The sequence below is a fragment of the Mirounga angustirostris genome, unplaced genomic scaffold, assembly GCF_029215605.1.
Source record: "Mirounga angustirostris isolate CCGP_5_RB_7025 unplaced genomic scaffold, mMirAng1.0.hap1 SCAF_4, whole genome shotgun sequence".
In the NCBI taxonomy this organism is placed as follows: domain Eukaryota; kingdom Metazoa; phylum Chordata; class Mammalia; order Carnivora; family Phocidae; genus Mirounga; species Mirounga angustirostris.
In genome coordinates, this window is record NW_026991712.1 from 166,638,679 (window position 1) to 166,665,320 (window position 26,642).

General features: G+C 42.2%; 1 protein-coding gene across 2 annotated transcripts in view; it reads right to left on the reverse strand.

The window, feature by feature from the left end:
- The window catches only part of ZCCHC17 (zinc finger CCHC-type containing 17), a 64,091-nt gene that overhangs the window by 2,523 nt on the left and 34,926 nt on the right, over positions 1–26,642 (reverse strand). For both annotated transcript variants that reach the window (XM_045898237.2, XM_064589596.1), the window contains 4 exons: positions 25,811–25,911; positions 24,298–24,389; positions 15,808–15,908; positions 13,930–14,075 (listed from right to left, as the gene is read on the reverse strand). In XM_045898237.2, the coding sequence (XP_045754193.1) occupies positions 13,930–14,075; positions 15,808–15,908; positions 24,298–24,389; positions 25,811–25,911 (440 nt within the window). The remainder of the gene's footprint in view (positions 1–13,929; positions 14,076–15,807; positions 15,909–24,297; positions 24,390–25,810; positions 25,912–26,642) is intronic.

Below are 26,642 nucleotides of genomic sequence, written 5' to 3' on the forward strand. Positions count from 1 at the left end.
AATCTCCTGAGCTTTCCTCTGAAGCACATGGCCGGCCCCTCCTCTACAGATCAGTGGCAGGCCTCGTGGTACAGTGGTCAGCGCCAACGATTTTGGAAGAAGACAGAATAAAGTTCAAATTCCAGCTGCCACTTAATAGCTGTGTAACTTGGAACAGAGACTTAACTTTTTTGAACCTCAGTTTTCTTTTCAGTAAACTGGAAATAATAAATACTTACTTCAAAAGATGCTATGAAGATTAAACAAGATAAATACTAATTACCAGGCACTAAGTGCCAGGCACTCTGCAATAGCTACAAGTATTATTCTGTCATTTCAGGGAACTCCCAGAATGTTCTGACAGTCTAGCCATGTGTCCTCAGCAGGTGAGTCAAAGTTTTGAGAGATTAGACCAAAATTCTTTCTTGAAGTCTCCAGTGGAGTAGGGAGAGGGGAACAAAGCTTCCCAGACCCCTATTACCAAGCAGTAGGAACCATGGCTGGGGGCAGGTGAGAGCTGGCAAACAGCTGGTTTGGCTTAAGGTGCTGCACCTTCCGGATGACAAGATCTTGGAAGCCCATCACAGGATATAAGGGCTGGGGAGCCTCACCAGGTTCTGCCCCTGAGGTAGGGCAGGGTCCTGGGAAAGTGAGGAAGCACACATGGAGTCTGGCGCCCCTCCCCTCCAAGCCTGGCCCGGCCTGGATAAATAAATGAGGTAGGAGAGTAGGAATACCTTTTGACGTCCAAATAGCACTTTAGTTCATCAAGCTTTCTGCATCCTTTATCTTATGATAATAATCTGGGAAGGCCAAAATTCAGGAATTATTATTCCCATTCTATAGATAAGGAAACTACAACTCAGAGAAGTAAAGTGAGGTAACCAAGGCTCAGGTGACAAGAACAGTGTGCTTTCTAACTCAGAGTCTGGCATTATTTCACTTTCCTCCCTCTCAAAGATGCAGGCTCAAGAGGAGGAAAGAGGAAAAGAAGTCATAGGCTGTAACGTGGACTCCAGCTAGAATAAGGAGGGGGCGGGGGCATGGCCTTCTAGATCTCAATCTCTGAACAAAGAAAATCTAGTCCTCCAGCAGGTGGCGTCGATCGCTTCAGCGGTTGGGAGTTGGGGGGCGTTGGGGGGGGGGGCAAGAATATGGAGTACCAGAGGTGACACTAGCTTCTGGACCCTTGACTTCATTCAAGGGGGAAGTAGAACAGAAGATAAAGGGTAAAAAAATGACCCTGGGCGTGAGCCGCTGGCAGACGTGCCAGGAGGGGCATGGGAAAGAAGCCACGGCTCAGAACTGCTCTCCAGGAAAAGCCCATGTCCGGTGATAGCACCACATCAGCAGCAGCCCAGCATGAGGAAAACAAAAACAAAAACAAAAACTGGGAAAGGGGAATAACAGCAGCTAACATTTATTAAGTACCTAATTTTCCAGACGCTGAGCTGGGCACTTTGCACACATACCTCGTCTACCCTTCACAGCAATCTATTCGGTGGGCATAATTACCCCTGTATTTTCAGGAAAGAAAACAGTAAGTTCAGAGAGGCTGACTGAGACGAAGTGACTTGCCCACGTGGTAGAACCTGGATCTGACTCAAGCTGGGTCCCAAAGTGGATGTTCCTTTTAGCCCTGTCTGTATTACAGGCAGCACCTAACAGCACCTCCCAACCAAAAGGCACTGATTTGGGCCCAAAATCAATCAAGCAAGCATTTATGCTTTATTCTTAAGAATTACTCTTGAGAAATGATTGATTCTCAAACTGAGATGTTCACTGGGGTAAACTTTCGGGAAGTAAGATAAGAGTGTAATGCCTGGATAGAATTTACCTATAATGCACCAGTTAGTTTACCGTAGCTTGGAAAGGGTAAGATAGAAGAAAAAGGTTTATCAATCAACTCACAAATATGTATTTAATTTTGCTACCTACAAAGCACTTTAGAGAGCCATAGTTGCATACAGTGTTGCTTAGGAGATAAGGAGAACACACCAATTTTTAAGAGAATTCAGAGTATCTACTACGCCACTGAGTAGTGGAGCCTGGCACCTTTCCTCCAAACCTGAGCCAACCTCATCAAACCAGGGAAAGAGTAACTCCTTGTAACTATATAGTACATTCATTCAACAAATATTTATTGAGTACCTCTTAAGAGCCAGGAGTATCTATTCATCTCTCTTAAAATAGTTGAGTGAGGTCAGAAATCAGGGATAATGAGCCTTCAAGAAACAAATTATCTAATCAAAGATAAAAACCAATTAAGATACTAGGGAGTCCATGGCAGTAATGTAAGAGAAGTACAAAAACCATGCCAGTAACACACAAAGGAAAAATCCATCATGTCTGAGGAATCTGAGGCTGGCTTCATGAAAGATACGTAAGGTGTTATGCTTCTGAAGCATGAATATGGTCTTGGCCGGTGGAATGGTGGTGGTAGTGCTGATGGAAGAAGGGAAGTCTAGTCACTGCAGGTACAGTAGCGAACAAAACAGGTAGAGTCCCTATCTTCATGGCACTTTCACTCTAATGTGACAAGTGAGGTTAAAGAACAGTTGTGTGTGGGAAGGAATTGGTCAGAGAAGATGCTGGAATTTTGAAGAATCTTCAAGGAACTCAGACTTTATTCCATAGAAGGGGAATCATGCAAGGCTTTTGAGCAGACCACCCTGGACATCTCTGCGTTCTATCAGAACAGGCCCAGGACTGGCAACCTCTCTCAGACAGGCACCTGAAGAGTTCTCTGGACAAGAGGACAAAGCCAGCACTGCAGCCAAGGGATGACATTCCTAGATCTGTTCTTCTATATATAGTATAGCAGAGAGTAAATACAGGAGCCACATCAGAAGAAGAAAATTATATTCTGGATCAAGTATAGCTAAATTTCACTATAATTAGTAGGCAGCCTGATCCTCAACGCACATGCTTTCTCATAACATAGCACTGATTCAGAAAGATCCATGATGGCAGATGATAAATGAAAGAAAGAAGCCAGCAAAATAGAGACCACAGATTCATGGAAAGATTACCCAGGGCTTCACTACAAAAACCTCTATTCCTATTTTGCCAACCACTTCATATCCAATTTCCATTTCCAACACATAGTTTCCTCTTGTTTTAATTATGCCCAACATAATTGTTTGACTTACAATTTTCAGACATCTGGACAAAAACTGTCATGGTACTGAGTGGGTATATAGGACCAAACCAATGCATATTTGGTATCTGGACAATACGTGCATTCACTACATGTATGTTCGATAAAAAGAGATAGGGGCCTCAGGGCTACGAGGATCCCATGCTCCTTCCCCTGTTCCCTTCATTATTACCTTCCCACAGCAACAGGAGTCAGTCTCTGTTACTCTCCCAACTGAGGGCAGGTCTCACTGAGTGAAGGAACCTAAGGAGCTACAGAGAGCAGAACTTCTGGCTGCTGTCTATTCAAAGGTAGCTGGCGCATGCCTATTATGTGCCAGGCATTATGTGGAACAGGTGACATCCTTTCTTTATCTTGGGTCATTTCCTGGTTTCCCAACATGCATTAGCCATTCTCTTCACCAGACTGCAAAAAAAAGTAGGACAATGAAACAGTCTAATAAAAAGCAGAGATGAGAACCCAATAGCCCATTTCTGACTTTCTGGTTCCAGTTCTGAGTAGCCCAACCACACTTCATTTCCTGTTGCTGGATTTCTATGTGATCCAATAACCCCCTTGGAGCTGGTGTCTGTCCTTTGCCCCCAGAAATACCTTGGTGCTCATCTTTCTCCTTATGTTATTAGTTGCATGAGTGGAGGTGTTGTGTATAACCTTTAATTCATGTGACTTACCTATCACATAGGCCTTACACACACTAGGCATTCCTGCTACCCACTAATTTATTTGGCAACATGGACTGCTGAAGGCATTTCCCTTCAGATGAACCTACTCAGTTCCACATGTGGTTCCCAGAGCCAACTAGTGCTGGAACAGGTATCTGAATCTGCCACTCTCACATACCCCAAAACATCCATTTCCAGAAGTTTCCACGGGTAAGAAAACTCAATCTCCTATTGGAATCAAAGATTTAGAAGGTAGGCGGCACCTGTTTGGCTCAGTCGGAGGAGCATGCAACTTTTGATCTCAGAGTCATGAGTTTGAGTTTGAGCCCGACATTGGTCTTAGAGATTACTTAAGGAAATAAAAAGGGAAAAAAAAAATTTAGAGGGTAAAAGGAAACAGATAGGAGGCCTAGAATCTTGATTTATGGTTGTGAACAGAAATGGATCCATTGAAAAAAAAAAAAAGAAATAGATCAACAGATAACATCAAATGGTCACTAAGGGTAGCTGGCAACAGAGCAAAACTGACCTTAGGAGTCCTGATAAGTCAAGCACCTAACAATGCACAATAGACATGTATGAAGTACTCAATACATATTTGTTGAGTAAATAATTGGAGCACTGTGAATTAATGGTTGAAGTGCAGTATATAAAAAAACACACAGGGTTAGCAATCTGAAGGCATGGGTTCTGATTTTAACTCTATCTCTGGTAGTTGTGTGGTAGCTCCAGGTGAGATAATTTCTCTTCCTCTCCATTTTCCTAATATGTAAAATGGAACAATCAACACCTACTCTGGTTACTTCATAGAAGTGTAGAAGGATAAAACAAAATAAAAAACATGAAGATATTTTATAAACCATCAGCATTAAACAAATACAAGGCATCAAAGATCATGAAGGGATTAACAATGAGGTGAAAAGACAATGATGCTAGATGAGATCTTGGTAGAAACGAGGGGCGGAGGGGAGATCCAGGGGGAAGTTTTAAACGTTTCAACTCCCTAGAGCACTTTTTAATCAAAGACAACTCATGAGTTAGAAGTTCAAATACACAAAGGTACTTTAGAAAATAATAAGGTCTGATGATTATTACTGCCATGGTTCATCAGACCATTCCTCTACTAAGTGAAGAGCGATGGGGGTAGGATAACAGGTTGACTAAGCAGCTAATAAAGAGCCTCATACCTAGCAGATCCTTAATAATTATTTTGGTGAAATGAAATACATACTTCTTTTTTTTTTTAAGATTTTATTTATTTTTTGACAGAGAGAGAGACAGTGAGTGAGGGAACACAAGCAGGGGGAGTGGGAGAAGCAGGCCCCCCGCAGAGCAGGGAGCCTGATGAGGGGCTCCATCCCAAGACCCCGGGATCATGACCTGAGCTGAAGGCAGATGCTTAACGACTGAGCCACCCAGGCACCCCTGAAATACATATTTCAAAGCAGCTTTAGAAACAAAGCAATAACTAATTGCACCATATGTATTAAGCAGAGCAAACCAACTTAACCAAAGACCCACAGAAGTGAAATATCGACAGAACTGCTTTAGGAATCTGACAAATATCGTTTACTCACTAAAAAGTTAAGAGAAAGAACAATCCTTGGAACATACAAATAGAATAGCTGTTAAATATCTAGCTCTATTAAAAAGTCAAATTACCTGTTTGCAGACATGATCTTAAATGCAGAAAATCCTAAAGACTCCATAAAACAACTGTTAGAACCGCTAAGTGATTTCAGCAAAGTTGCAGGATACAAAATCAACACCCCCAAATCAGTTGCATTCCTATACACTAACAATGAGCAATCCAAAAAGGAAATAAAGGGAACAATTCCACTGACAAAAGCATCAAAAAGAATAAACTTTTTTTTTTTTTAAGATTTTATTTATTTGACAGAGAGAGACACAGCGAGAGAGGGAACACAAGCAGGGGGAGTGGGAGAAGGAGAAGCAGGCTTCCCGCAGAGCAGGGAGCCCAATGCAGGGCTCGATCCCACGACCCTGGGACCATGACCTGAGCCGAAGGCAGATGCTTAACGACAGAGCCACCCAGGTGCCCCCCAAAAAGAATAAACTTAACCAAGGAGGCAAAAAGACTTGTACACTGAACACTGCAAAACGCTGCTGGAAGAAATTAAGAATAACACAAATAAATGGAAAAATACCCATGTTCGTGGATTGGAAGACTTAATATGGTTTAGATGCCAATACCACACAAAGCAATCTACAGATCCGATGCAACCCTATCAAAATCCCAGTAACATTTTTTGTAAAAACAAAATAATCCATCCTAAAATTCATCTGGAATCTCAAGGGGCCACAAATAGTCAAAATAATCTTGAAAAAGAAGAACAAAGTTAGGGGACTGACCTTTCCTGATTCCAAAACTTACTACAAAGTTAGAGTAATCAAAATAGTGGGGCACGAGCATAAAGACAGATGTACAGACCAATGGAAAAGAGTAGACAGCCAGAACTAAAACCTCACAAATATGGTTAAATGATTTTCAACAATGATGCCAAGACCAGTCAGTAGGGAAAGGACAGTTCTTTTGAAAATCTGGTGCTAGGAAAGCTGAAGATCCACATGCAAAAAAAAAATGAAGTTGGAGCCACACCATATACCAAAAAACCCCTCAAAATGGATAAAAGACTTAAGTGTACAAGTTAAAACTATAAAACTCTTAGAAGAAAACAGAGGGGGAAAGCTTCATGACACTGGATTTGACAATGGTTTCTTGAGTATGACACCAAAAACATGGGAAACAAAAGGAAAAAACAGATAAGTTGGACTTCAACAAGATTAAAATTTTTGTGCATCAAAACACACGATCACAAGAATGTACTTAACACTACCATGAAAAGTCACTTAAAAGTGGCTAACATGGTAAGTTTTAGGTGTGTTTTTTAAAAATGTAAATCTGGAATAAAAACAGGACAGTATCAACAGAGTAAGGCAATTCACAAAATGGAAGAAAATATTTGCAAGAAGTCGCATATCTTTTTTTTTTTTTAAAGATTTTATTTATTTATTTGACAGAGAGAGACACAGCGAGAGAGGGAACACAAGCAGGGGGAGGGGGAGAAGGAGAAGCAGGCTTCCCGCAGAGCAGGGAGCCCGATGCGGGGCTCGATCCCAGGACCCCGGGATCATGACCTGAGTGGAAGGTAGACGCTTAACGACTGAGCCACCCAGGCGCCCCTGAATCTTTTTTTAAAAAAATAGGTTTTATTTATTTATTTGACACAGAGAGAAACACAGCAAGAGAAGGAACACAAGCAGGGGGAGTGGGGGGTAAGAGGGGGAGAAGCAGGCTTCCCACAGAGCAGGGGGAGCCTGATGTGGGACTCGATCCCAGGACCCCGGGATCATGACCTGAGCCGAAGGCAGACGCTTAACGACTGAGCCACCCAGGCGCCCAAGAAGTCACATATCTAATCAGGGATTGAGATCTAGAATATATAACAAACTCCTTGAACCTAGTGTCTACTTACACCCCACCTCTGACCACAAAACCTCTGTTCTTAAGCATCAGCTACTTGTAGCTGACATGCACTGGGCTGTGCTGTATGCCACCGCAGTGCTCAGAGTTTTATTTGCATCACTTCATCCTAACAACCTTACGAAGTAGATGCTTATTATTTCCATTTTACCAATAGGGACACAGATTCAGAGAAGTTAGTAATTAGACTAAGTTCCACAGGGAGGAGGTGGCTGAGCTGAGAGAACCCAGGCAATGTTTCTGACAGCCCAGGTTCGGAAGTACCACTCTCTACTGTCTCCCCAAATCCTTCCACATCCACCTGACATAATACTACAGAGCACTGCAAATAAGAACTACACGACTGTATGGCAAACATGGAAAGATGCTCATGACAAAGTAAAAAAAGCAGAAAACAAAACAGTACATACATTTTTATTGTATCTAGGTAAAACGTGCATCTGAAAACAGCTGGTAGAAAAAACGTGCCCCAACAGTACAGATCCTGGTAAAATAGTGAGGTTATGGGCTGCCTCTCTTTTGTTGTACATTTCAATAATGAGGTTATAAATAGTGGAAACTTCCCTTTTCCCTCTTTAAATCAGTCCTCAGACCTCTGTGAAGAAGGCTCTAGAAACACTAGCATGAAAAATAAAGGTATGTTCAAGCCCTGTGTTCAAAAATAAGCAATCCTCTGGGGTTGCCTCTGTGTGGGAGCTGGGCTAAATCCGGCAATGCTGAAGGTTTGCAAAGGCCTCTGGAAGGCAGTGCCTGAAGTAAATAGGGGCTTTTATAAATTTTTATTTCTTTGGTTCACAGGAGAATAGTACCAAACTAAAATAAGATCCCCACTGCTCTAAATCAGTGTTTTCCAAGTGCCATTCCTATAATATTGCCACAATTTTCACTCCATGTGTTTACAAACTAATTTTTTACTTAAAATTTTTCTTTTTAAAAAAAAAAAAAAGATTTATGGGGGCACCTGGGTGGCTCAGTTGGTTAAACTACTGCCTTTGGCTCAGGTCATGATCCCAGGGTCCTGGGATCAAGCCCCGCATCGGGCTCCCTGCTCAGTGGGAAACCTGCTTCTCCCTCTCCCACTCCCTCTGCTTGTGTTCCTGCTCTCGCTGTCTCTCTCTCTCTATTAAATAAATAAATAAAATCTTAAAAAAAAAAGATTTATGTATTTATTTTGAGAGAGAAAGACCACACACAGTGGGGGGGAGGGGGAGAGGGAGAGCGAGAATCTCAAGCAGACTCTCCACTGAGTGAGGAGCCCGACACAGGGCTCAATCCCACAACCGAGATCATGACCTGAGCCGAAATCAAGAGTCGGACGCTTAACTGACTGAGCCATCCAGGCGCCCCTTAAAATTTTTCTTAAAATTTGGTTTCTTTTTACTTTAAGAAGTTTTATTTTGGGGCGCCTGGGTGGCTCAGTCGTTAAGCGTCTGCCTTCGGCTCAGGTCATGGTCCCAGGGTCCTGGGATCGAGCCCCGCATCAGGCTCCCTGCTCCGTGGGAAGCCTGCTTCTCCCTTTCCCACTCCCCCTGCTTGTGTTCCCTCTCTCGCTGTGTCTCTCTCTGTCAAATAAATAAAATCTTTAAAAAAAAGAAGTTTTACTTTCAAAAAACAACAAAAAAGTTTTACTTAAAAGGGAAACTTTATAACAACCAGAAATAGAAAGCCTGAATCCCATGCTTTAAGTAGAAGGTAACTATAAAAATAAATATATAAAAAAACCCAAAACAATGCTTTGGCTATATATAATTTACTGCCTGCTAAAAGCAGTAGCTGGTGGGGTTGGACAGTTTGTTCTCACAGGAGGTAGTTTGGATTTTATTTTAAGTACAGTGGAAAATCACTGAAGGATTTTAAATAGGAAAACATGTGGTCTGATTGGATATCTTAACAACCCTCTCTTGGAAATTTTTTTTAAAAATTAGAAAAGACCTAGAAGAACTGAACAACATCATTATCTACTTTTACCTAAATGACAATTAGCAAACACTACACCCTAATGGAACCCTGTGTGCTACTGGTAGGAATGTGAAATGACGTAGTCACTGTGAAAGGCAGTACAGTAGTTCCTCAAAAAAAAAAATCATAACAGAATTACCACATAATCCTGCAACTCCAATTCTGGGTATATACCCAAAGGAACTGAAAGCAGGTCTTGAAGAAATATCTGTACTATGTTCATAGCGGCATTATTCACAATAGCCAAAAGGTGGAAGCAACCCAAGGGCCAACAACAAATGAATGGATAAGCAAAATGTAGTGTGTACACGTTACGAAATATTATTCAGTCTTAAAAGGGAAGGAAAATGACTATATGCTATAACATGGATGATCCCTCAGGATAGTTTACTAAGTCAAATAAGCCAGTCATAAAAAGACAAATACTGGGGCGCCTGGGTGGCTCAGTCGGTTAAGCGTCTGCCTTCGGCTCAGGTCATGGTCCCAGGGTCTTGGGATCGAGTCCCACATCGGGCTCCGTGCTGAGCAGGGAGCCAGCTTCTCCCTCTGCCTGCTACTCCCCCTGCTGTGCTTTCTCTCTCTCTCTGACAAATTTTTTTTTTTTTTTTTAAAGAAGACAAATGGGCGCCTGGGTGGCTCAGTTGGTTAAGTGACTGCCTTCAGCTCAGGTCATGATCCTGGAGTCCCTGGATCAAGTCCCGCATCAGGCTCCCTGCTCGGCGGGGAGTCTGCTTCTCCCTCTGACCCTCCCCCCCTCATGTACTTGCTCTCTCTCATTCTCTCTCTCTCAAATAAATAAAATCTTTAAAAAAAAGAAGACAAACACTGTGTTATTCCACTTATAGAAGATACCTAGGTAGTCTGAATCATAGAGACAGAAAGTCATGTGGAACTGTCTAAAATTGCTGGATGTAAGAGACTCCATTTTGAAACTCTATTTTCCTTTCCAAACTGATGGGCTCTTGAACTGGGACAGAAGCAGCAATTGTTGTACAAGCAGCTGCTTGTAACATTCCAACAGAGCAACTGGTATTTGGATCATATGAGGACAGTGAAGGTAATTATTACATACCAGCAACAGTTTCACTTGATAGCAATGATAAAATAATCAAGAAGATAGGCATCAGAAGTGGCTCAGCTAGTCAGCACCAAACTAGCTGGGTCTGTTCTGTTCTTCTTCATCTAAATCATGTAATTACCCCTTTCCTTCTCTCTCAGAAAAACGCTTGGCGGGTGCCCGGGTGGCTCAGTTGGTTAAGCGACTGCCTTCAGCTCAGGTCATGATCCTGGAGTCCCGGGATCGAGTCCCACATCGGGCTCCCTACTCAGCAGGGAGTCTGCCCCTCTCTCTGACCCTCCCCCCCTCATGCTCTCTATCTCATTCTCTCTCTCAAATAAATAAATAAAATCTTAAAAAAAAAAAACGCTTGGCTTTCCCTAAATGAGTGAGAAAAATCTGTGATCCCCAATTGCAATTCTGAGACCCCAAATAAAGGCCTTTGTTCTTTTTCAGTTTCACCTTCTTTTCTCAGTTGATGGTAGAATGGTGGTTCCCAGGTGCCAGGGAGGGAAAATGAGGAGTTAGTGTTTAATGGGGACAGAGTCTGTTTTGCAAAATGAAGAGTTCTGGAGATGGATGGTGGTGATGATTGCACAACAATCTGAATTTACTTAATGCCAAAGAACTGCACACTTAAAAATGGTTAAGGGGAGCCTGGGGGGTACAGTCAGTTAAGCACCAACTCTTGGTTTCAGTTTGGGTTGTGATCTCAGAGTTGTGAGATTAAGCCCCACGTGGGGCTCTGTGCTCAGCGAGGAGTCTACTTGGGATTCTCTCTCCCTCTGCCCCTCCTACTCATGCTCTCTCTTTAAAATAAATAAATCTTTTTTTAAAAAGGTTAAGATGGTGGGTGCCTGGGTAGTTCAGTTGGTTAAGCATCGACTCTTGATTTCGGCTCAGGTCATGATCGCAGGGTGGTGAGATCGAGCCCCTGTATCCAGCTCCTCGCTCAGCAGGGAGTCCTGCTTCAGATTTACTGCCTCTGCCCCTCCCACACATGCACACATGTGCATCTGCTCTCTTTCTCTCTCAAATAAAATAAAATCTTTAAAAAAAGAATGCTTAAGATGATGGGCACCTGGTTGGCTCAGTTGGAAGAGCACATGACTCTTGATCTTGGGGCCATGAGTTTGAGCCCCACGTTGGGTGTAGAGATTATTTAAATAAATAAAACTTAAAAAATTTTTAAGTGGTTAAGATGGTAAAATTTAATTATGGATATTTTACCACAATTTAAAGAAAACAACAGTAACACCAAACCCAAAGCCTATAGATTTTTGCTTGAGCAACTCAGTGAATGGTGATCTATTCACTGAGATAGGGCAAAATGTGGAAGGAGCAGCTTTGGATAGAAAAATTAAAGAGTTTTGGGGTGTGTTAAGCTTGATGCAAACTTGACAATTAGATGAAGATGTCAAGTAGGCAGCTGGATTTCTAAATTTGAAGTGCCAAAGAAAAAGTCAGGGATAGAATTACAGATTTGGATAAAAATAAGGATAAATACTTAATCTGGGGATTATTAACATGTAAGTAGCATTCAAAACCATAGGACAGAAAAAAAAATAAAAAAAATAAAAATAAAAAAACAAAACCATAGGACAGGATGAGATTACCTAGAGAGGAGGTAGTTAGAGAAGAGAAGGGAGTAACAAGACAGCCTTGGGGCAGCCCAACATTCAGAGTTAAAGTAGAGGGCACAAAAAATCATAATAATGAAGAGAATCAAGCAGTGAGATAAAGGAGATGCTTTAAAAAAAAAAAATCATGGGGCGCCTGGGTGGCTCAGTCGGTTAAGCGTCTGCCTTCAGCTCAGATCATGATCCCAGGGTCCTGGGATCGAGCCCCACATCAGGCTCCCTGCTCAGGGGGGAGCCTGCTTCTCCCTCTGCCCCTCCCCCTGCTTGTGCTCTCTCTCTCTCAAATAAATAAATAAAATAAAAAAAAAAAAATCAGATGCCTAGATCCAACTCCTGGGAACTTGGAACTAAGAGGTGAAAGGCAAATAAAATGTCCCAGGTCTAGTTCAATAGTCTGTGAGTCAGAGACAGGAGGGAGTGCAATACACAGTAGAAGGAGTGGGAAGAAGGAGAAAAAAAGAATACTTAGAAGGTACCACTAACAAGACTCAGTGACTGACTAGATGTGGGATGGAAAGGAGAGGAAAATAAATGACATGCTGGTTTCCTTCTGGCAGGTTATTATTGTCATTAAAACAAGTAATACAAGATAGAAGGTTAGAAACAAGGGCTTTGGTGTTGTTTTAATAGTGGGGGGGTGTGTGTGTGTGTAAGTGTGTGTGTGTGTGTGTGCGCGTGTAGGGAGGAGGGCTGAAGAAGACAGAATGGTAGTTATGACAGCCAACATTAATTAAGCACTTACTTGTCAGTGTTTTCTATCTATCTTGGGGACCTGGGCATGCCCTCACAAGAAACACTGTTATCAAAGACCACAACAATCCTACTTTGAAAATTAAGGAGGGCCCAAAGTTACACAGGTGGTCTACAGCACAGAGGGCCTCAAACCTGGGTCTGATGGACTCTGAGCCAAAGTTTGAGGTACCTGTGGCATACTAGTTAGGGATGTGGGAGTCATCAAGGCAGTTAAAGTCTTAGGAGTGATGTGATCACCCAGGGAGAGAATATACAGATCAATAAATTATTATTCACAATCTTAGCTAATTCTTATAATGGTACAATGGGCCTTTTCCTCCCCTATAAAATGAAGGAATGCTTAATTTGTAGGGAATGCCCACTGAGGGCAAGGACCTGATCACAGTTTTTGTATTCCTAGGGTTGCGCTACCTGGAATGAAAAGACCACTCAACAAAAGACTGCTGAAGCTTTTAAAAAACAAAATGAAACAAAAACCCAGTAACTGGACACAATTAGAAAAATACTACGCAATATGAGAATAACTATTTCCTGACCAAACTACAGCATAGTTTTCTTCCATTCCCTCTCTGGGTGGCATGCAACAAACGCCCTGTCTTTTTCTGCACCACAATATGTCTGTTTTGTGAACTGTTCTGCTGTAAGCAGTGCATAGGAGACCAAACTCTGCGAGACAGGCACTCTTATCCACCACTGGGCACAGATAAGTACTTTCTGGAAAGACAATTTGATAAAATGTATCAAGAGCCTCAAAGCCCTAACTCAGTAACCTCATTTAGGGATTTATCCAAAGAAAACAGTAAGAGTTGTGGCCAAAGATTTAGTTTGGAAGTAATAAAAATATCCAACAATAGAAAAATCATTAAATAAACAACATACAGCCATAGGGTAGAATACTTAACGTTGCTCTTAAATCAAGTTTTGGAACACTTAAAAACACTAGAAAATTTTGATAAGTATAATGAAAAAAATAAAATATAAACTAGACCTAGTACAACCATAATTTTGTGTTTAAATGTAGATGTAGCTATCTATTATCATTACCTAGCAAAAAGATTGGAATGACCAAAAATATTGTAAGTCTCTTTGGATGGAAAGATTACAGGAGATCCTAATATTCTTTATGTTTTTCAGGATTTCTAAAATTTCTGCAAAAAGTACATTTTTATTTTAAAACTAAAAAAAAAATATGATAAAAGCAAGATAGCACTCACCTTCTTTCTTTTTCTAGAAGAATTCCTCGTGGGGTCAGGCTTCTCAAACTCTGCTGACTTTGCCTCTTCCTTCTCCTCTTCCTCATCAGGTATCAGAGAATATTTGGTCCCTCCTGGTTGCATAAAACAATCCTTTGCAAAGTGGCCTGCAGAAGAGAGGTAGAAAAGGTAGGGAGGGGAGAAGCAGCCTCTCCTCTTGGCAGGTGGATCTTCCCCAGAGGCTCTGAAAGGGGCTAGCTGGTTGAAGAAGTATTACTGAGTTCATTCAGAGCAGCTGCTGGATTCTGAGCAGATTTTCTGTCACCTCAAGATGGCATTGCCCACTCAACCAGAGCCAGACCAGCAGCTGGTCCTAGAGCTGTGGGAAACACTGGCACTGCTCTGGAAATGGCAGAGGAAGCGGGCTTGTGCTGCCTTCTATTAGCAATGGGGCTTAGTAATTTTTAAAGATCTGTTTGGAACTTATTCCTGACACTGAAAGGCTGCTCCAGAGAGCAGAATGCTTAGCAGAGGGAGCCGAGTGGCAGGCCAAGCCCTACAGGAAGATAGCTCTTAGGAAGCTGGCCGGAAGGTGGCATTCACATCCAAGCTAACACACTGAGAGACAGGCAGTCCACCTAGGGGGACTCAACATGCAGACTGTCAGGTCTGGCAAGGGCGTTAGAGCTCATCAAATCCAACACTGCATGTGTAGATATAAAGGCTCAGAGTAGAGAAGCAGCTCAAGGTCACAAAGAGAGCAGCAGAGTGAACACTTACTCCAGCTCTCATGCCTCCCTGCTCTGTGCTCTTCCTGTTGCACCAAAATCAACCACCTTGGGCCTCACCTTTGCTGATTAGGCCAAATTCCATCTCTCATTATTCTTCTCTGCCTCATGTAACACCTGGTGGACGTAAGCTGAAGGTAAGAGGACCCCACCCTCCCTGAACCTTTAGTGCTACCAAGGGGCTGTTTAACAGCTACTACAGAGCTGGTTTTGTCCAAGCTTATGTAGACCCTATTTCAGGGGCACAGACGGTCCCATGAGATCATCAAAAAGCTATGTGTAAATTGCTTTACAACTCTGAATCCAGAAGCTAGATGGTGTCTGGAAGGGGAATACAGCATAGTTTTCCAAATATCTGGAATGTTCCCACGATTCCTGTGAGGAGGTAGTCCTTCAATTTTTTTTCCCCTTCCTCACTCTACATTAATGGTAAGTAGAGGCTTAACCCCCACAACATCAATCAGGGCACAAATCTGCTACCAACTGTTGTAGAAAAATCAAGCGAGCAGGGTAAATGGGAGGCAAGGGAGAAGGGGTGACAAATTGAGGTCACTCTGAAAATGAGACACTAGCAATCCCTCTCAATGATAGCTCCAACAAGGGAAGTCAGGCTGAGAGTGCTCTTAACACCTGAGTAGGACCAGAAGAAACTTGAGCAAGCGGCTAGCCTGTGTTCTTTATTACTAAAAGGACACCGTATTCAGAGGTCTGAAGTTAGACAAAGAAGAGCAAGAAAGGGTTTGACTTGGATCCTTAAGGAATATATTTCCAAGTCACTTCATTTTTGCAGAATAGTAATGGTCCTTGGAAATAAAAATTTACAGTGCTAACCATAATCCAACACTCTCACCTCTCCTGGTGCAGTACATGGGGATCCTGCCCACACAGGGCATCAACCACGAAGGGGGTGGGATGACAGTAGAGTATTCGGAAGCGCCAGCATTCAGAAGAGGACACAGAAAGGGCATGAACTCTGATAAGAGTCTAGGAGTAACAGCATGAGCAGATGAGGCCATCACTGACTAAAAAGCTGGGTGAGCCACACCCAAACCAGGTGGCTTCCCCCACCTAGTAAGGGTCCATCACAAGCCTGGCAGAGGCTTCACCTTACCTTTACATCCACACTTCTTGCAGGTGGTGTTCAGGACAGCCTCGAGGGTGATCTTCTGCCCAGTGTAATCCTGGAAGGACCTCCGCCGCCTCTCTTCTTGCCTGTAACGAAAAGGATACTGACTGTTGGCCCTCCTAAGAGATGTGGCCAGAAATACTAGAAGGTAATGCAGTATGCTGGGTTTTTGTTCTGTCTTTGGCAGGTAGAAGGGAGAAAGAAGGAAAAGCGTTTTGCATGGGGAGACAAGCAGTGAAAGCAGCAACATGAAACAGATATTTTTTCATTCAGGACAGGCTCTGAATTAATAATTATGAATGAGATGACTTCAGCTCACCAATGCACAGAGGATGAAGATATAATTACTCAACCTCGCTAAGCCCCTGTAACCCTGACGAGGTCACCCACAGGTTTAAAAGACCTTCAAAGACTTCCTAGAACATAAAGTTCAAATTCCTTACTTTGGTACTCGAGGCCTTCCACGGTCTGTCTCTAACCTGTTTCTCCAGCCCCAACTTTACTTGCATGAGATGTGCTAGCCAAACAGGACTAGTTGACCTTCTCCAGGTGGTTCACTGCCCTTGCTCATACAGTTCCCTCTCTCTGAAATGCTGCTTTCCCTCTCTCCTCCCACCTCACCACCTCCAAACATTTCAAGGCTCAGCTCAGTCACCACCTCTCCTTCTATCAAGTCTTCTCCTGAGTCACGCAGCCAGAATTCATCTCTTTGTTCACATTCCTGGAGCATTTCTTAAAAATTCTAAACTTATTACTAAAGTATAATATAGGTACAGAAAAGTGTTCATAAGCATACAACTTAAATGGTTTTCACAATTTGAACATACCCAGGAAACCATCACTCCGATAAGGAAACAGAACATTGCCAACACCTCCGAGGCCCCTCTAGTCACCAGGCCTCTCCCAAGGGTAACTGCTATGCTGATTTCTAACAGCATAGATTAGTTGTATTGGTTTTTGTAAATTATGTAAATGGAATCATACAGTATGGACCTTTCTGTGTCTGGCTCCTTTCACTTATTTGTGAGATCCATCCATACTGCTGTGTGCAGTTGTGGATCACTGATTCTCATTGCCATAAGGTATTTTGCTGTTGATGGGTATCTGAGTAGTTTCTACTATGACCAGTGCTTTTTCTGTGAACTTTCTAGCACGTCTTTTGGTGACAGATACATATATGCATTTCTGTTGGGAAATGCCTTGTGCCAGGTAGGAGTGGAACAGTGTACTGGGTTGTAACCATCAGCTACAGCAGACACTGCCAGCCAGTTTTCTGTAGTGTTTACCAATTACACTCCTGCCAGCAGCAGAGCCTAAGCACCCCAGTTGTCATGGCTCTTTCTCTAACCTTTACTGTAACACACGGTACCTGCACGGAGTAGGGACACAGAAATGTTTGATCGAAGAGTATCACCCTCAATTACTCTTTTTTTCAAACTCCAACTGTAGTCTATACACATTGCAGTCCTAACACATATCACACTTTATTGCCTGATCCACTGTTTCTTCTCTAGATCGTGAGCCCTTTTTACACTATCTTACTTGTGTTTGTTTCCCCACACCTTAGCCCAAAGCTTGGCAAGCAACAGCATCAATAAATATTTGTTGAGGGATGCCTGGGGGGCTCAGTCAGTTAAGCGTCTGCCTTTGGCTCAGGTCATGATCAAAGAGTCCTGGAATCAAGTCCCACATCGGGCTCCCTGCTCAGTGGGGAGCCTGCTTCTTCCTCTGCCTGCCGTGCCCCCGCTTGTGCTCTCTGTCAAATAAATAAAATCTTTTAAAAATTAACTAATTAGTTAGTTAGGATAAATAAATAAATAAATGTTTGTTGAAATTTCTATGCTCTTGGGGCTTCTGGGTGGCTCAGTCGGTTGAGCGTCCAACTCTTGGTTTTGGCTCAGATCATGATCTCGGGGCCATGGGATCGAGCCCTGCACTGGGCTCTGCACTCAGCAGGGATTCTGCTTGATACTCTCTCTCCCTCTGACCCTTCCACTCACTCTCTCTTTCTCTCTCTCAAATAAATAAATCTTTAAAAAAAAAAAAATTCTGTGCTCTTGACCCCAAATATTTTTTCTTTACCTGAACCTCTTTAACTTTGAACTCTGACTTCACCTAAGCTTTTCCAACTATTCACCAAGTCTCTATAGAGTCCAGCAAAAACAGAACTATTTTGCCAAAAAAGCCACAGTACCCAGAGAAATGCAGGATGACATCAAAGCAGAACAGAACTACCCACCTCACATATTTTAGCCACCAGTTTCATGGGATACACTGGTTTAAGGGAGTAAACAGAAAAGACCAAGATACTCCATATTCTGTCCTGGTCCCTCTTCAGTTCAGCTCACACACTGTATCTTCTCTAAAACGTTCCCTGCCACCAGAGGCAGAGTTAATTACTCTTTTGTGTTCCCACAGCATTTTACTCTCTCGTCATTTTGTTAGATTTGTTTACATTTTGGCTCACCCTCTGTACCATGAACAGGCCTTCAAAGATAAGGACTATGTCTGGGGTGCCTGGGTGGCTCAGTCGGTTAAGCATTTGACTCTTGATTTTGGCTCAGGTCATGATCCCAGGGTCTTGGGATCAAGCCCCATATCGGGCTCCAAGCTCAGTACAGAGTCTGCTTGAGATTCTCTCTCCCTCTCCCTCTGCCCCTTCCCCTGCTCATGCGCTCTCTCTCAAATACATAAATATATCTTTAAAAAAAAAGATAAAGTCTATGTCTTATTTTTTTTCTGTATCTGAGCAGTACATAAGCCATCTAGCATACCAATGTCCAACAGAATGCAATGATGGACAAGTTCTATAAATTTATGTCTGTACTGTTGACTAATATTTAGGTCTGTGGCTACTGAGCACTTAAAATGTGGTTAGTGTAACTGAGGAATTGGATTAAATTTTATTTAATTTTCATTTACATTTATTTATTTATTTATTTATTTTTAAGATTTTATTTATTTGAGAGAGAGAGAATGAGAGACAGAAAGCACGAGAGGGAAGAGGGCAGAGGGAGAAGCAGACCCCCTGCTGAGCAGGGAGCCCGATGCGGGACTCGATCCCGGGACTCCAGGATCATGACCTGAGCCGAAGGCAGTCGCTTAACCAACTGAGCCACCCAGGCGCCCCTCATTTACATTTAAATAACCATATGTAGGGATGTCTGGGTGGCTCAGTCAGTTAGGCGTCTGCCTTTTGGGTCGTGATCCCAGGGTCCTGGAATCTAGCCCCGCGTAGGGCTCCTTGCTTGGTGGGGAGTCTTCTTCTCCCTCTGCCTGCCACTCCCCCTGCTTGTCTCTCTCTCTCGCTCTCTAACAAATAAATGAATAAAATCTTTTTTTTTTTTTGATTTATTTTTCTGACAGAGAGAGACACAGGGAGAGAGGGAACACAAGCAGGGAGAGTGGGAGAAGGAGGCTTCCGCTGAGCAGGGAGGCTGATGTGGGGCTCAATCCCAGGCCCCTAGGACCATGACCTGAGCCAAAGGCAGACGCTCAACGACTGAGCCACCCAGGAGCCCCTGAATAAAAATTTTAAAGAATAGTAATAATGACCATATGTAACCATATGTAACTTAGTGGCTACCTAGTGGGACAGTGCAGACAAGCATATGATTTAAGTTTTGAAAATGTCTGCTCAAATCCCCAGGTTTTGCCCTAGCATAATCTTATTCAAAGGACAGGGGGTCAACTGTCTGGTATGGGTCATGGGAGAGGGTCCTTTAAAAAAATAAAGCCTGAGTAAGAAAAACCAAGGTGGGGGGTGGGTAGAGAAGGAAATGGGAGTTACTTATCAACAGGCATAAAGTTTCAGTTAAACAAGAAGAATTAATTTTAGAGCTCTGCTATACAACATTGTACCTAGTCAATAATACTATATTGTAGACTTAAAAATTTGTTAAGAGGGTAGATCTCATGTTGGGTGTTCTCACCACAATAAAAAAAAAAAAAGGGTAGAGAAGGGGCACCTGTGTGGCTCAAATCGGTTAAGCGTCTGCCTTCAGCTTGGGTCATGGTCTCAGAGTCCTGGGATCGGGTCCCACATTGGGCTCCCTGCTCAGCAGGGAATCTGCTTCTCTTCTCCCTCTGTGTACTCACTCTCTCTCTCCCTCAAATAAATAAATAAAATCTTTAAAAAATAAATAAAAAAATAAAAACCACGGCAGGATCTTGAGGATATAACTTGAGCAAGTCTCAAACTCCATGGCTTTCAGATATCCTTATCTGTGGAGCTGAGTTTCAAGTGGCTATGAGTTACAGCTTAAACAAGCCCTCATTATAATCAATTCCAATATTCTGTGAGTTCTAACATGTGACAAGCCAAATCATAACTCCCACCCAATACTCAGCTCAACAAATGTGTCACTTGCCTGTCTCCCTTTTCTGTGCTCACTGCCATGCTGGTTTAGGTCTCGCTACTTTGCGTCTACATAGTAACAAGTTTTCTCCTCCAATCCATCCAGGGCACATAGTTGAATTAACCTTTCTTTTGTTCAGTTCAACTCTTACTGGCAAGCACCAGTACCAGTGATGAGTAAGTGTGTCAGAAAGGCAGAACTCGGTCCTTCTCAAGGAGCTTACAGTCTAGCAGTGGAGGGAGACATACAGGTGAATAATTATAGTGGTGAACCACAAACACTCTTCTAAAAGACTATGCTATGCTGGCTAAACCTACCTGGAAACCGCCTTTTCCCCTTTCCATTTACAGATTCCCTTTAATACTCTGGGACTGGGGGGATGAAATGTAAGACAGATACTGATGGAAAATGAAAGGCAGCTGACAAACTGTGGATGGCTGGAGACAGCACTAAGACACTGAGCATAACAGGGTGAGGTCAGAGAATGGTGTACAAGGAGAGATTAATCTGATCAGGAGTCTCTCCCCCCTCAAGGGCTTTAAAAAAATTTTTTTTAAGTATTTTATTTATGGGCGCCTGGGTGGCTCAGTCGTTAAGCGTCTGCCTTCGGCTCAAGTCATGATCCCAGGGTCCTGGGATCGAGTCCCACATCGGGCTCCCTGCTCGGCGGGAAGCCTGCTTCTCCCTCTCCCAATCCCCCTGCTTGTGTTCCTGCTCTCGCTATCTCTCTCTCTGTCAAATAAATAAATAAAATCTTTAAAAAAAAATTTATTTATTTATTTGAGAGAGAGATAGCAAGAGGGAGCACAAGCAGGGAGGAGGGAAAAGCAGACTCCCCGCTAAGCAGGGAGCCCGCTGTGGGGCTTGATCCCAGAACCGTGGGATCATGACCTGAACTGAAGGCAAATGCTTAACTGACTGAGCCACCCAGGTGCCCCAGGGCTTTTAAAAAATTAATGCTGTTTGACTGATAGTCAAAGTCAAAGCACTCCACAATCTCACTCCAACATACCACCTTTCAAGTCTTACATTCTAGTACTTGACTGTACCCTCCTCTTTCCTAAAACAAGACTCCTAAATGTGCCCTGGGCTTTCCTGCCTAGTGCCTTTCCTTAAATCATTCTTCTGTTGGGAATACCATTCCTTCCCCTGCTGCCTGACAAAATCTTATCCATTCTTCTAGAACTAGCTCAAATGCCACCTCTCTTCTAGCCATCGGGGCCTGAAATCAACTCATCCTCTTCAAGCTAATTCCTAGAACCCTTTCTTTAACCTACTCTTTTAGCATTTATTACATTTGCCTTATATTAAAGTGATCTGCATAATTATCTCATTACACTAGGCAGTAAGGCCCTTAAACAGAAAATTTGGTATTGCCATTGAACCTAATATGAAATATGAACCGAAAAAAATATTTGTTGAATAAATGAGTAAATGAAAGCACAAACTAACAACTGTTACACATCAGGCACTCTGGGAGATAAGAAAGAGCTGTGTCCCCTTGTTCTCCCAGGTCTTATATATTCTTTCAAAAGAAAAGATGTGATAATCACAGAAGAAAAACAAAGAGATCTTTTACAACAATAACTACAAGCAGCTACCATATACTAAGATCCTACTATACACTAGACACTAATCTGGTTCTTTACAAACAAGCCTGTATTTAAATCATTCCATCATTTCTGAGATATAGGCCTCATACCCTCCAACTGATAGTAAGAAGCTGAGGGAGGAGTCAGAGAAGAGGAGTCTGCTCAAGGTCATATACTAGTGTTCAGCAGAACTAGGACTCTTTCTAATTTACATCTAACTCTAAAACCTCTCATCATTCCACTATATCGTGCTTCTTTCCTGGATGCAGCTCTAGAAATAGTTTACAACAAAAGTTACTGTTTTGGCCACTTGGTTATTACTAGAAATAGCCTATACATAGAGACCCATACAGCCCAAAACCAGGGAGCCCTTTCCCTTCTCTACCCTTGTTTTGAGACAGAGAAGAAGCTTTTATTTTACTTGTCTTACATTTTACCCCTACAAGGGTGACTTTGGGAAATTCCACTGCTTTTTAATGAGTCATATGTACATAGCACAGGATTCTTTGGAGCAGAAGCAATTTATTATAATATAATCAGTAAATGCCAGACTTGTATTACTGAGCTCTGAGTTATAAAACATTTCTACTATAACTGAAAGGTGTTTTGTCAATAATCAGACTTACAAACATGTCAATATTTAGAGATGAAACTACAGAAATATGGAAAAACTCTAAGTCACATGCAACAGCTAGAAGCATCATGTGGTAAAAAGGGCCCTAGGTTCAATGTCCTAGTTCAGATCCCTGACCCACTATAATTTGTCATTAACCACAGGGAAATTACTTATCACCAAGCAACAAGATAGAAACTAGGAATATAGGGATGTCTGGCTGGCTCAGTCAGTGAAGCATGCAACTCTTGATCTTGGAGCTGTGGGCTCAAGCCCCACACTGGGTGTGGAGATTGCTTAAAAATAAAATCTTTTTTTTTTTTTTTTAAGATTTATTTACTTATTTTAGAGAGAAAGAGAAAGAGTACACACATGGGGAGAGGCAGAGGGAGAGGGGGAGAGGGAGACAAGCAGACACCACCCTGAGTAGGAAGCCCAACATGGGGCTGGATCTCGGGACCCTGAGATCATGACCTGAGCTGAAATCAGAGTCATATGCTCGACCGACTGAGCCACGCCGGTGCCCAAAAATAAAATCTTTAGGAAAAAAAGGGGTGGGGGGGTGCCTGGGTGGCTCAGTCGATTAAGCATCTGCCTTTGGCTGAGGTCATGATCCTAGGGTCCTGGGATTGAGCCTTGCATTGAGCTCCCTGCTCAGTGGGGAGCCTGCTTCTCCCTCTGCCTGTCACTTCCCCTGCTTGTGCTCTGTCAAAAAAATAAAATCTTTTAAAAAAAGAAAAGAAAGAAAGAAACTAAGAATATAAAGTAAAATGGAGATAATACCCACTTTGGAGGTTATGAGAATCAGACACACAAATGTACATAAACTGCCTTGCATAATGCCTGGCACAAAGTATGTATCCAATATCAATGCCCTCCCTTTTAGGTAAAATTACTTTGTATCCAGAGTGATTTTGCTTAGAACTATAAACATAAGGGTTTCCAAACTTTTCCCCACCAAGATCCCACTCAAACATTTATTTTTTTCTTGTTTTTTAAATTGATCAATAACTGAGGCACCTGAGTGGCTCAGTCGGTTAAGCGTCTGCCTTCGGCTCAGGTCATGACCCCCGCCATCAGGCTCTCTGCTCAGCAGGGAGTCTGCTTCTCCCTCTGACCCCCTCTCCCCCCTCATGCTCTCTCTCTCTCTCAAATAAATAAAATCTTTAAAAAAAACAAATAAAATAATAACATGACTGCCACTGAGATCACCTGATTAGCATGAGATAAACAATGTGATATTTTAACATCAAAAGCAATACAATAAAGTCACGGTTAACCTGAAGGTAAATGCATGATTTTGGTTGGTTTTCTGAAACACTGGAAACAGTTCAGAAACCCTTCACGGAACCTTAGGGAGCTAGGAACCCCTGATCAGAAATCACTGGCATAAATTCAAGAAAGACTTTGAGACAGACAGCAAATTCCTTATATCACCAGATATTAGCCTACATGTATAGCAAATCTTCCATTCCTAAATGAAAGGTCAGAAGAGCCAATGAAAGTAAGATGTCATATTCAGAACACAGTTATCCCAAGATGCATTAAACCCTAGTGGAGTTGCTTCTAGATTACCCTACTCTTCCACATGGTCTTTTTTTGAGCCCCTGTGCTAGGAGAGAGACAAGTAGCAGGTGCTTCATGAATGCCTGTTGGCTAACTGGTTAAAGGGCAGACAAAGAATAAGGGGAAGGAAACAAAACCACTGATGGAGCATTTCTATGCTTTGCATGTGAGCATCCAATCTTAGAACTCTATGCAGTATGGTGTTATCGAAATCCAAGGATCACAAGGGCTACATAACTCATCTATATCAGACTATAAATGGTAGAGTTCCTAGGTCAGTCTGATTCACTACAGCATTCTGTGGTTTGAGAAGTAGGATTGTAGCCTTTCCAAACCTTTTACCTACTCAATGATAACGTTGTTAGGGTCGAGGTCTTTCCCAGTCCCTTGGTTGACAACTTTCATGGAGAGAGACACTTTTATCCTATCATTTTTCATCTGTAAAGACAAAAGCAAAGTCACCAACAGCTAAGAGTACATCATTTAGACTGCTGGTCTAAAATTATCTAACTAAGCATCAAAGCTTTTATCATCATAACAAACACTGAGCTTCTCTAATGGCTGAGGTCCTGTACTAGGAACACTGGGGGTACTAATGAGCATTATAAATAGATCTTGTGGCAGAATAACTTCAGGAAATTGTTTTTATCTCATTCTTGTCCTTCTGGGGAGGAAAGGCAGAAATGGTTGTCAGAAATTCAAGGCCTGTGGAGGTAACCAGGCAGAAAATAAAAGCTGTTTTTTCCATGTAAGTTCAGCATAATGATGGGTTCAGAGATCCATGAGCCCAGAATGTGTTTCCCAAACATTCCAGACTAGACTAGATCCCCTTTTGGAGTTGGTCTAGTGCATTTTTAAACATGAAGGCAATTGTTAGCCATGTTGGTCTTTTGCTTCCTCCAACACCTGACGCCCTTTTCCACTTCAGGGTCTCTGCATTAGTTATTCTCCCTGCTTGGAATATGCTTATCCTAACTTTTCACATGACCAGTGCCTTTTCCTTTAGGTCTCAGCTCACAAATCATTTCCAGAGAGAGCCTATTCCTGACCACTTCATCTAAATCTACCGCTGATACTGCTTGAGCCCATTATGGCACTTATTACAATTTACAATTATAATTACAATCACAATTATTTTATACGTATGTTTGCTTACTTTTATATTTGTCTCGTCCAGTTACATTCTATATAAGCTCCATAACAGCTGAGGTCACCTAGGTCTGGCTCACTCTTATATCCCTCAGACTAGTACATATTAAGCACTCAAATAGTATCTCTTTCAGACCTGTCTCCCCTGCCATTCTCTGGTACAAGAACAGGCTGCCCACATCTACAACCCTCATGCCCTCAAGTGAGATGCTGTTAAGAGCATCCTTCAAACCTCTCTCACTTGCCTCACACTGCATGGTGCCAGGTATTAGGAGCAATAACGATAAACTCTGTCTTTTTATTGTTTTGGTCCAAACTGAAGTGTACCAGGCAGTTATTCTTTGAAATTTATGATTAAGACTAGTCCCATAAATTAAGTTTTCTTCTCTCTTTTTGGTTCTTTTTTTTTTTTCCACCTACCACTTGGAAACTTCATAAAAATTGGAAACATAAACTTCACAGAGGAAAGTTCTATAAACATGTACTTATTGCACCGCACTTATTACAGTTTACACCACATCCCTTCTGAGTTTACAGGACAGCTGGCCAGAAGGTTTCAATTCAGGACAGAATACAGTGGCAGGATTCAAAAATAAGATCATCAGCCACAGTTAACAACATATACACATTCGCCACCATAAAATACCAACACTGCCCCCCCAGCTTTTCCTCAGTCTTTCTAACAACATGAAAGTTGTACAGAACCTTACCTCTCGACCAATAAGCTTCACCCACACTTTGTCTCCAACATCTACTATCTCAGAGGGCTTATCCACACGACAGGATGACATGTGAGTTCGATGGACCAGACCTGGGTACAAGAAGAAATGAAATAAAGCAAAGGGTATATCTGGCATTTATACTCTAAATAATGAGGTAAGGAAAAGATGGGAGTTGAGGATTCACTGAAAAACGTCTGTTAATTTAAAACTGTAAATTAAGACAATTTGAGATCACTTTTTGGACTTAATCAACACATATTGTTTAAAAATAATTCTCAATGTTAGCAAACATGTGATACAAGAACAACACATTAGTAAAAACACAAGTCAGTGAAAGTCTTTAAAAGCAAGGGCATCAAGATATTTATACCTTTTTTTTAAAAAAAGATTTTATTTATTTATTTGACAGAGAGAGAGATAGCGAGAGAGGGAACACAAGCAGGGAGAGTGGGAGAGGGAGAAGCAGGCTTCCCGCTGAGCAGGGAGCCTGATGCGGGGCTCGATCCCAGGACCCTGAGATCATGACCTGAGCCAAAGGCAGACGCTCAACGACTGAGCCACCCAGGTGCCCCAAGATATTTATACCCTTGATGCAAGAATATCATCATTAGAATTTTTCCAAAAGAAAAAACTTAACAGAGGCAAAACCCAAAAACCTATGGGTATATAAAAAACTTGTAGTATTATTACCTACAAAGGTTTAAAAAAAAAACTATAAGCAATCTAAATGACCAATAATTGGAAAATTAGCTTGGTAAACCATGGTAATCAATCAAATGGAAGAGTAAGCAGCCAATTAAATTACAATTACAGAAAATAA